The 11,353-nt window shown below is 43.0% G+C and overlaps 1 protein-coding gene across 2 annotated transcripts; it reads left to right on the top strand.

The window, feature by feature from the left end:
- The first annotated feature begins 806 nt into the window (after positions 1 to 806).
- On the top strand, positions 807 to 9,709 carry TMEM129 (transmembrane protein 129, E3 ubiquitin ligase). Of its 2 annotated transcripts, none has more exons than XM_085577573.1 (4): positions 807 to 1,383; positions 2,635 to 3,109; positions 5,366 to 5,525; positions 7,845 to 9,709. In XM_085577573.1, exons 1-4 carry the CDS (start codon positions 822 to 824, stop codon positions 8,091 to 8,093), a joined length of 1,446 nt encoding a protein of 481 aa, XP_085433699.1. In that variant the 5' UTR covers positions 807 to 821; the 3' UTR covers positions 8,094 to 9,709. The 2 variants fall into 2 exon arrangements, with proteins under 2 accessions (XP_085433699.1, XP_021391352.2); XM_021535677.3 differs by having other exon boundaries at positions 1,100 to 1,513.
- Positions 9,710 to 11,353: the final 1,644 nt, after the last annotated feature.

Raw genomic sequence — 11,353 nt, 5'->3', positions numbered from 1 at the left:
GTCTCAGCTGTTCTGCTTCATGCTTTTGCATGAAATCACAGAAGGAAAACTTGATGCTTCAACAGGCCTTTTTTTATTACTGGACTTCACGCACATTTAAACAGTCCTTACTGTTGAGTCACCAGACAGCAACAATGAAATTACTGTTAATAAAGTTGTTAACAAGGTTGTCTTTTAGAATGAAATAAGATGCACAGAATCTAAGCATGATTTTACTTATGTAACCATCCTCAAGAGTCATTAAACCACCATTAATTCCCGATCTCCACCACAGCAGCTGCACATCAGTCATCTGGCAGCGCTAGGATGTCACACTCCATGGGTGGTATCTACTATTGACTTGGTTTGCCATCATTAGTAGCATATAACATCACATAATGCTCTCTCTGCCATGTTTTTCCAGTTATACAATCTCGCCCTTCTCTAAAAGAGAGAAATGTGGACGTTTTGGGTTATAACAGGCTGCATGCAGTTTTCCTAGGTTCCCTAAGAAACAGGCTATTAGCTATTGTTTGTACTTCAATAGGAACAAGATATTCCAGTCAGGCCTCTCCCTCTACTGTGTCTGGGGGTGTACGAAGATACCTTGAAACATGCCTCCCTTTAGGGGATTTTAAGATGCTACATCCTTGTCTTACTAGAAAATATTAGAAAGCATTACATAAAATACACAAGGACAAGGAGAAGCAAAGAGAAGCTTTTCCCGACGCTTAAGTAAAACAGGCCATTCCCTGCTTCAGAAAGACGCTGCCCTCATCCAACAGAGGTCTTTTCCATGCATAAAGAACTGGAATCGGTTGCTTCTGCCAGGCCTGTGGAGCATGACCTGGAGGGCGGACAATGCCTGGGGCCGCGGGCAGGGGCTGCGCGTCCCGGCCGGGCTGGGCGGGCACGGGGTGCGGGCGAGGTCCGGCTCCGGCTGGAAAGGGAACGTGGCTCGGCGCTCGGGGCCGGGCAGGCGCGGAGGGGCGGAGGGGAGGAAGGAGATGGACGGAGGGGCGGAGGGGAGGGAGGAGATGGACACAGGGGCGGGGACCATCCGTGCAGGGGGAGGCGGGTCCCGCCCGGGCGGCCCCGCCAGCCCGGCAGCGCCCGCGCCGCGCATCCGGGGGTGCGGCGGGAGCTGCCGCTGGAGCGGGGGGAGCTGCCGCTGGAGCATCCGGGGCCGCCGGGGAACTGCCGCTGGAGCATCCGGGGCTGCGGGGGAGCTACCGCTGGAGCGGCGGGAAGCACCGCTCCCCGCTGGAGCATCCGGGGTGCGGCGGGAACTACCGCTCCCGGGGACCCCGGCGCCCCACGGGGCGCAGCATGGAGAGCCCCGCGGTGACCTTCACGCTGGCCTACCTGGTGTTCGCCGTGTGCTTCGTGTTCCCGCCCGACGAGGTGCGCTCGGCGGGGCTGACGGTGCAGAGCCTGCTGTCCGCCTGGCTGGGCAGCGAGGACGCGGCCTTCGTGCAGTACCACCTGCGGCGCAGCACCGGCACGCTGCTGGCGCACTCCGTGCTGCCCCTCGGTGAGTCGCGCTCGGCTCCCCTGGAGTGAGCACCCCGAGCGCGGTAACCAGCGGGCTGCACCGCAGCACACGCACTCACAAAGGAATTGCAGTTTAAGTACGGACTGGGGAGTGAGGGGCTGGAGGGCAGTGCCAGGGAAAGGGACCTGGGGCTCCTGGCCAGTGGAAAGTGGAAGCTGAGCCAGCAGTGCCCCGGCAGCCAGGAGGGACATCCCTGTCCTGGGGCAGCAGGCCCAGCATGGCCAGCCCGGCAAGGGAGGGGATTGTCCCGCTCTGCTCGGGCTGGGCGGCCTCACCTCCAGTGCTGGGGCAGCTCTGGGGGCCACAATGTCAGAAAAACATTAAACTATCAGAGAGTGCCCAAAGGAGGGCACGAGGATGGTGAGGGGTCTTGAGGGGAAGCCGTGAGAGGAGAGGCTGAGGGCACTTGGTCTGCTCAGCCTGGAGGAGACTGAGGGGAGACCTCAGTGCAGTTACAAATTCCTGAGAGGGGAAGAGGAGGGACAGACACTGATCTCTGCTCTCTGGTGACAGTGACAAGACCCAAGGAATGGCCTGAAGCAGTGTCAGGGGTGGTTTGTATTGGATATTAGAAAAAGGTTCTTCCCCCAGAGGGTGGCTGGGCACTGAACAGGCTCCCCAGGGCCTTGGTCACAACAGCTGCCTGTTGGCGTTCAAGGAGTGTTTGGACAATGCTCTCATGCACATGGTGTTACTCTTGGGGTGTCCTGTGCAAGGCTGAGTGTTGGACTTGATAATCCTTGTGAGTCCCTTCCAGTGCATCATCTTCTGTGAGTCTGTGATTTAACAAAGGAATGCAAATTGGCTTCCTTTAGCCATATAAGTCTCCTAAAACTAAGTAGCATCTCACAGGTAATTTTATTCAACAACCAAATTCAGATCACTTTCCTTCAGGTATATAATTCTGGTAAAAATCATTGATACCTAAGAATTTAATTCAGCTTGCTTGCGACCAGAGGCTTGAATTTCAAGTCATCCAGAAATGCAATAATACCTCTTCTGGAGGTGAGCTCACTGGTTAGATAACCATATGATTCAGGGGTATCTGCTTTTACACGTACTTAATTGTTTTCTGAAAGTAAGTTTTTTTTTCCTTGCAGGTTATTACCTTGGTATGTGCTTTGCTGCACCTGAAAAACATCTTTGTTTTTTCTACCTGGCTTCAAAAGAGTGGAAAACTTTCTTCTTCTTCGCCGCTCTCCTCCCAGCAATCACCAGTGCCCTGGCATATTACTGGTCACGGAAAGGTTGGAATAATCATCCGCTAGCCCGGACACTCGCTGTTCACGCCCTCCCGCAGTCAGGCTGGAGGGCAGTAGCTTCTTCCATCAACACAGAATTTAGGAGAATTGACAAATTCGCTACCGGAGCGCCAGGAGCGAGGGTGATTGTTACAGACACGTGGGTGATTAAAGTGACCACCTACTGTTTACATGTTGCTCAGCAGCAGGACATTCACTTGACAGTGACAGACTCCAGACAGCACGAGCTCACGCCAGACTCCAACGTGCCTGTGCAGTTCCTCACCATCCGAGTTGCCAGCGTTAATCCCTACATCAAGGCATTCGATATCCGGTAAAACAACTGCTAAACCTGTTACGTTACATGTGTGCTGTTTGATGGTGCTGAGGGAGCATTTTTGTGACCAATCTGGAGATTCCCTGGTCTCATCCCTTCCTTTCTGGTCCCTGCCTGGTGTTCAGGGCTGCTGTATGTGCAGTTCTGCCATGAAGTGCAGGGAAGGTTGTTTGGAAAGCTTCATACACATACAACACTGAATACACAACAGATAAACAAAGGGATTAGCCTCTTTGATCCATTCTTAGGGAGAGGATTGTGCTGGATGCAGAAAGAAGTAACTGGATAAAATTAGGTCAGAGATGGAGAAGAGGAATGAAAGGTAGAATTTTTGGTCTTCTAAATTTTGGGTGAGGAGAAATAGCTATTTGTCTAAAACTGTCTGTTGTTTGTCCACGACTTTGGATTTTAACTTGTGCTTAAGGGTCATAATATCATCGCTGCTCAGAAGTGCTCTCCCTGAGTGACTGCAAGCCAACTGCTCCTAAAACAAGGAAGAAATTTTGGTCCCTTTCTGACTTACGTGTTCTCATAGCAGTAGATCATAACAATTGTGAACTGTTAGGGCTCATTTTGCAAAGGCCTATGCTGTTTATCTCATTGGTCTCTGTGTAACCAGGCTAAAGTACAAGTTCAGCAGAAACCTCTGAGTAGAAGGGTTCTAAAGTCTTTGTTGTTGTGTTGTTAAAAGCCATCTTAGTGCTCCTAAAACTGTATTTGAAAAGGTGTCTTTTTGCTGTACATTTGTTTGTCAGGAGCATTTATTAGGTAATTAAAAGCATCCAGGTAGGTGTGCAAGTGAGACAAGCACAAGGAAAGCAAAGAGGTGATTATGGTAGAGATCCAGGTGAACAGAACTCAGAACAAGAGGTTGCTTAAGGTAAGCATGACAATACTAAGAAAAGAGACTCTTATAGACCTGTGACAGTGATGACCAAATTAGTATTAAACAACTAATGATTTTCTTCTGCAAGCACTTCAGTGCCAGAGTACACCCCAGCTGAGAAAATAATTACTTGTTTGGCAATTCCTTTTATGGAAAAAAAGTCCTAAGCCCAAACTATATTTTGTGACTAAGCAGAATAGCATCAAGAACAGTGTTTAAAAGCTGCTCTAATAAGATGTCTGTGATAGTTAATCTCTGTTAGAACGTAGCAGAATCATACAGGATCATTGTATATATCCAGAATCAGAATCAAATGCAGTGAGATATTTCTGGAGGAAAAATGCTTTTGTGCAGGTGGGCCACATTTCTCTGCATGTTCAGTGTGAATTATTCCTCTGGATATAAATGTTTCTGATTTGTATGGACAGCATCTGTTCAATGACATTATCCTGTAGCAGTAAAAACAATGGAGACCACCGAGAGCTAGAGCTAAGCCAGCCTTGCATTGTGCTGGGCTCTGGGAACTCGGACAGTGGTAGGAAAATTAGGGCAGTCTTCCAGGGACTTCATGAAAGCTGTTTAATGAGTGGAAGCATTGAGCTGGAGAGTTCTGACACTACAGTTCAGAACTGTTATGGTCAAAAGGGATGACAGCAGGGATGTATCACTGTAGGATCTGTGTGAGGTGTCAGGTGCCACTTGAGTGCTGTGGATATCACTTAAATTTAATTTACAGAAGCAGCTGGTGTGAAACACAGCTTGCTGCAGCCTTGAATCAGCAGTGGTTTGTGACCTTTGTGAAATTTCTGGGATTATGTTATGATACAGTCTAAAACTGTATTGTAAAACCACAGAACCTGATTGTCATTCCTCTACTACTTCTGTAGTACTGTATAACCTTGTGATGCCTGCTGCATGGTATAATTGCTCCTAACTAAATTCCTCAGGAGTTTATAATTGAGAATTTAGAAATTGTCTAAGTAAACAGGCATTAAAAAGGTGACAGAATGGTGCAAACAGCACTTTGCAGTTAATGTATGGTTTATATACCTATATTGCTTTTGTTCATACTGATTACTTCAAAAGCCTTTATTTCTGTATGATGTTTTAGCTGATTTCTGACATACCCTGCTGGCAATCTTACACAGATACGAATGAGGACAGCGTGTTCTGTTGACTAAGTTGTGCCAAAACCAGTAAGTAAACAGCAGAAGAAAACAAGAAAACAAACGCAATTCCGTGTATTTATTCTGACTAATAAGTACCAGCTTTTCTGTGGATTCACTTCAGTTAACCTCTGCAAGGTACTATCAAGGTATTTGGGTGGATAATCATGGTAACATTTTGCTCCATCTTCTCTTCTTCAGGTTGAACTCCACAGAGTATGGGGAGCTCCGGGAGAAGCTCCGTGCTCCTATCAGCAATGCAGCTAATGTTGTGATCCATCAAAGCCTTAGTGATTTATTTTTAGAAACCTTTACATCTCTGGTGGAAATAAACCAGACATACCATGTTCCAAGCACTCAGGTGAAACTTTCTATCCATGTGAGACTGTAACAATTGTACTTTCAAAATAGATGAGCCTGTGATTACTGTGTAAATGATAAATTTTTACCTAGGGCTATCTCCGGTGAATTATTAAGAGAATGTATTGTTGTGAGGTTAGCAAAAAGGTTTTATTAAAAATATGGATTAAATATCAAGTTATTATTAAATTATAATAATCATGTATTTACTGCTTAATAATCCTCATTTAATAATTAAGCAGTATTCAGTCAGTAATTAAATGGTAATTGAACAGCAGTTAAGCACCCTACTACTCGTTACACTTCTAATAATTCAGCTAGCTTGCATCCAATATGTTTTAGATCTAATATAAACTTACCTTACTTATCTTTCTGTAGGTAACAGATATCAAGTAAGGGATCTCTTGATCTCAGGAGATCCTTTGAGAGGTCTGCTGCCTACCTGAGGCTGCCCTACAGGAGAGCTCCATGGGCTTGGGGGCTGCAGTCACTTACTTAGAGAGTGGCTGATGGTTAAAGTGCCCCTTGGTGTGAGTGTACAGCTGTAGGACTTACAGTTTCATTTCATTAGCCCCTGATAAGACACGACCTAGATTCCTTAACTTTCTGAGAAGATACAGTCAAGCACAATTTCTTAGGGTCTGCACAGCCACGGTTGACTCCAGTCAGGCCTCCTGGTCAGTGATGCCAGAAAGCCAAGTGCTCTTTGATCAGTCAGGGTGATGCTTCCTTCACATATGTTCATCTGCTGTGTCAGTAAACTCACCATAAATGTAACTCTGGCTGCTGCTTCTCTTCCTGCTAGTGGAACAAGCTGTATTTGAGCATTACAGTTTTGAGACATGAGAAATAACATAATTAAATAAGGTCCCTGCTACTAAAATGTTACATGAACACATTTGGAAATGATAACCTTGCACTTGCAGAACTGCAAGGTCATCATTTATGGGCAGCCAGAGCCGCAGCTGCTGTTGCTGTTCTTTAGGCAGTTTGCTCTAATACAGCTTGCTTTTCTAGACAGCCAAGTTTTGCTGGATCTTCTGCTGAAATAAACTAATGATTCTTAACTGGGGTTTACTTTAGTTATAATTACTATAGCTATTACTATTTGGTGTTAATTATAACAGCACTGAGTCCTACTTCCAGTAATACTCACAGAAACCTGGTCATTATTATATTGTGGAGCAGTTGGACGTGTGCCTGGAGCACTGTCCAGTGTACCACAGGTTCAGCTAATGGAGTGAGGGGTTGATATCTTTGGTAGGGTTGTGTAGCTTGTATGGTTTATGAACTAGCTAAAATAAAACTGGATCAGGTGTGTATGCACATTATGTTGTGTGTTCTGATTGCACTGCCAGCAAAAAGAGATGGTCACAGTAAAGAGAAGATACTAAAGCTGCTTTCTTGCAGAACATTTAATTTGTGACACATTTAAGTGGCAGCTAAGACCTAATTTCACAAGTTAAAGCTGAGTAGCTTGTGTTCATCTGCACCTGCTCCACAGCCCAGCTGACTGCAGCTGAACAGACACTTGAGCTGACAAGGGAAGAGTCACTGCAGATGGCAACTAGAGACCACATAGAAAGCTGCTTTTTGTTCCACCAGGAGCATTTTGAAAAGATTCAGGTCTCCATCCCTATTCAGTGTGCTGTCTTTTGAGCTTTGTTGAGTTCTTGGACAGCTGGAAGGTGTGGGAAATGCTAATTATTGTTTATTAATTGTAAAACACTTCATAGCAAGATGTTGTCCCCATATGCAACTGTAAGTTCATGTGGCTTAACTAACTGGGGGCAAAATCAGTTATTCCAATTTTATCCAAAAACATGAAGTATATTTCTGGACCTTGAGGTTGAGCATCCATGTGTTCAGTACAGTCTTGGTTTCCTCATTTATGTCTCTTACTTAGCAAGATGGAAGATAGGAACAGCCATTTGCTATTTAAGTGGTAAGAACTGCTTGCTTGGTTTGTTTTCTTTATTTATACTGGTATGTTTTTTGAAAAATAGCTTGAATGACAAAGCTGGCTGCATGCTTACCTTGCTGTGGCTGCTGGAAGCTCTTCAAAGAATGAAAGAACATTTATTTTTCAGTAATTTTTGTTTAATCGTTAATCTCATGCAGCAGCTCTGGGTTTTCTGTTCAGAGAAAAGCTTTGCTGTCATTTGTTAAGAGTGTTCTAGTAAAACCATTTGATATCCTTTGGTGGGGCAGTTCTGCCTTGATTATTCTGCCACAGATGATTTTCTAAAAGCTTTTGAAAAACACTAAGAGGAGCCATTCTGTGCAGTTCACAATTTTGATGGTTTTTCTCCTCCCTCAGGAGCTGGAGCCGTGCATAGGGTGTATGCAGACTATTGCCAACATCAAGCTCATCAAGAACTGCCAGGAGCCCAACGAGGGGGAATGCCAGCAGTGCTACTGCCGGCCCATGTGGTGCCTCACCTGCATGGGCAAGTGGTTTGCCAGCAGACAGGACCAGCAGCACCCAGAGACCTGGCTGTCCAGCCAAGTGCCTTGCCCGACTTGCCGAGCCAAATTTTGCATTCTAGATGTTTGCCTAATACGATGAGTAGTAACTTGGGTATGTTTTAGCTTTTTTTATTTGACTGTGTTTCATAGTGGGTTTGGTTAAAGGCCTGCTAGATCTGTTTCTGGGACTTCATGCTTGACCACGGTACAAACTCTAAAGGTTTCTTTTACAGTGTTGAAAACAGATGTAAATCTTTTCAGTTCCTTTCCACCTTTACCTTATATGTGGATTTCACTCACCTGATGTCAGCTTCTGGATTTTAATTTTGTTTAAACCCCTGTTTTCCTTTCTTACATTTTGGATGGAATAAGATTATCCTTCTATATTTACAATACTGTTGTTTTTTCAGGTTTTAATGTAGGTTAAATTCTTTATATTTTTAAATTTAACTTGGGTTTTGATGCTTTAATAAAGGGCTAACTGAGAAAATTGCTTTGATTAGACTTCGTTGATACTTTTGTTATTCTTTAATCCAGTTGTAAAGTTATTATTAACATTTGAAGTTGTTTTTCAAACAAGTACACCAGTTGTAGTCCTTCAGCTGGAAGGAGCTACTTCCACTACATCTGCCACAAAGGGTTGAAGTAGGCTAAGAAATGCAGTCTCTGAAGATTTACATGTCCTGTATGGACCTTTTATTCCATTAATTTGCCTCTAGCATACTTTTTGATGGATGTCTTTTATTTCAAACAACGGAAGGATTTGTCAACCCATTTACCTACACTGCTAATATATGGTTAACATCTGTTGGTTTCCAGGAGCTGCCTTGCTTAGGGTTTCAGTGTCCTTTAGATGATGGGACTTTTTTTACATAAATTTGAACTGAGTGCAGAAAACATCTGAGCTTTAATTTGTAAATTAAAATCACAGGTGGGTCAAATGGAGAAAGGAATAATTTAAAGCTTTGGTCTACAAGAATAAAAGCTCTTAATACCTCCCAACTGAATAATCAAAAGGATCTTACCAGTAAATCTTGGGCAGAGGTGGCATGTCAGTGATTACATGATAACCTCTGATTAGATGATAATCTCTTGATTACCTGACTGGCAACTGGTTTGAGCAGGAACAGGTGGCAGGATATAAAAATGCTACAAGTATTGGAAGTACAACCATGAAACATTTTATGAGTCTCAGCTGAGCTACAGGTGGTGAATGCACCTACCTTGCACTTGCAACCAGCCAGAAAATGGTTACAAATGTGGCTGCAAGCAAGAATTCTTAGAGGGGTAAGGAACTGAAGACAGATCTGACAGCATTGCTTGAAAACTAACATTTAATTATTGGTGTTGGATTTTAACTTTAGAATTTTAAAATAATACTTCCGTGTAAAAATCCAAACTGGTTGAGTTTAAGAACATATATTGCTTCAGCATATCTCAGTTGCTTTATATACAACATCTACTATGCAATTAAGTAAACTACCTGTTAATAAGAATGGTTTCTCTGTTTCCCATTACCTGCTGTTTTGGATTGTATGGATGTACAGAGTGAAAATTTGACACTGAGACAGTTTGTGTGGATTTATCTCTTTCCCAAAGAACTCTTCAGTGGCATGTCACTCTTATCTGAATAGAATTATATGGAGCTCTGGAGTTTGAGACAGATTTGTTGGTAAGTCTGAAAACTAATAAAAAAATCTAGGAGTTGATTAGAAATTGAATTTAAAGTATTTTCTTAGTACTTCTGTGACAAAGTTATTTCTAGATTTAAAATGGTCTCTGCAGGATTTTTTAACCTTTGAAGGTTCTTACAGGGCTGGGTGGTGTTGTCTGACATGCACCTATCAGTACACAGCAGCCTTCACAAATAAGCATTTTGTAACATTTGCTTCTGAAAATTTACATAATGTGGCACTGATACAAGGGATGTGGCCCTTGAAATAGTTGAAGAAGAGAGAGTAGGATTTTGGAGCTGTGGTTTTGCCATCGCCAGTCATTCGGTTCCTACAGCACTTCACCTGGTCAGAATAAAAATATTCGTTGTAAAGAATGTGAGGCTAAAATCATAAAGTTCTTGAGAATCTTAGATGGATGTAGTTGCAGATGGTTTTATAGACTAAAACCAGGTCAGTTGCCAGTAGTATCTCATGTAAAAAAAAGCTTTAAATTCCTAATTGCTACTGCAGTAGAATCTAGTCTGAGTTGACTGAAAGTTTTCACTTCAGTGGAACTTCGCTTCTATTCATCCTACCTCTTTTGTCGATACAAAAGTACAACAGAGTAACAGTCATAAATGTTTCATACTCTTGCATCTTTTAATGCACAGAAGTGCCTCTTAGAAAACTTAATAATAATTACCAAAACAAAATTATGATCTATGTTAATGATAGTCCCTGCCTTACATTCCTTAAAACAAGTTGTTTTCCCAAGTTTAAATTCTCAAAGTAATCTGACATGCCTCCAACATTTGTGAGCTTCTTGAAAACTGTGTTAGACAAACAACTTGTTAAAAATCCATATGAACATGAAAATAATCGAGTACAAAAAAAGGGATTTGTCTTTGTGCTAGCTTCAGGTTATCATCCAAAGAGCCACAGGGCCATTTCTTTTCCCTTCCAACTCAAACCTTTCTCTGATACTGTAAAAGTTGCTAGACTGCAGCTAAACATCATCCCATTCAGGACAAACCTCAGTAAGACTGAGGTTCTCAGTGCCATTTTTAAAGTAATATTTGTGGACTTTGAGCTGTTTAAGGAGTAGTGATATAAATACTCAAGCTCTTATATGGATTACAAGACATTTTCTTCCAAAGACATACTGCAGGATTTCTCATTTGTGGTTTTTGAGGTTGATGGGGTTTTTCTGCTAGATGGCTTGCCTGTTTAAAATGAACAGTATTATTTGGATAGCCCTTAGGGAAAGAAGTTTAATAAATACATGCAGTTAATCTTAAAACCCTCTAAAGAGCTCAATAAAAATACAGTCAATTCTTTGTAAGACTTCTGGTTTTAATTTTAAAGCTATGTCTACCAGGTAAAACTTTATATGTGTGGAAATCAGTCTGGCTTATCTGTATGCAGTGTCTTACCTGAGAACATGGGAATAAATACAAATAGGGCTTAAATTCTCCTGAAGGTGTACATGGTAAGTCCTCCTTGGATGGGTTTTCCTGCTACAGCCTGAATGCAGAGGGTTGCATAAATGGAAGAAGGTGTGTATGAAATCTCTATAAGAAGGGGAAAAAAAGCTTCCAAATACTTTTCACAACCACCAGATGGGAAGGGGTAACACTGGATGTTATGAAATCAGCAGGGGCAATGACTAAAAATTTGTTTTTCCAAGGAAGCACTGGCATGTAGC

This window comes from Lonchura striata, chromosome 4 (genome assembly GCF_050655825.1).
Source record: "Lonchura striata isolate lonStrDom1 chromosome 4, ASM5065582v1, whole genome shotgun sequence".
In the NCBI taxonomy this organism is placed as follows: Eukaryota; Metazoa; Chordata; class Aves; order Passeriformes; family Estrildidae; genus Lonchura; species Lonchura striata.
This window is presented reverse-complemented; position numbering and strand designations above follow the sequence as displayed.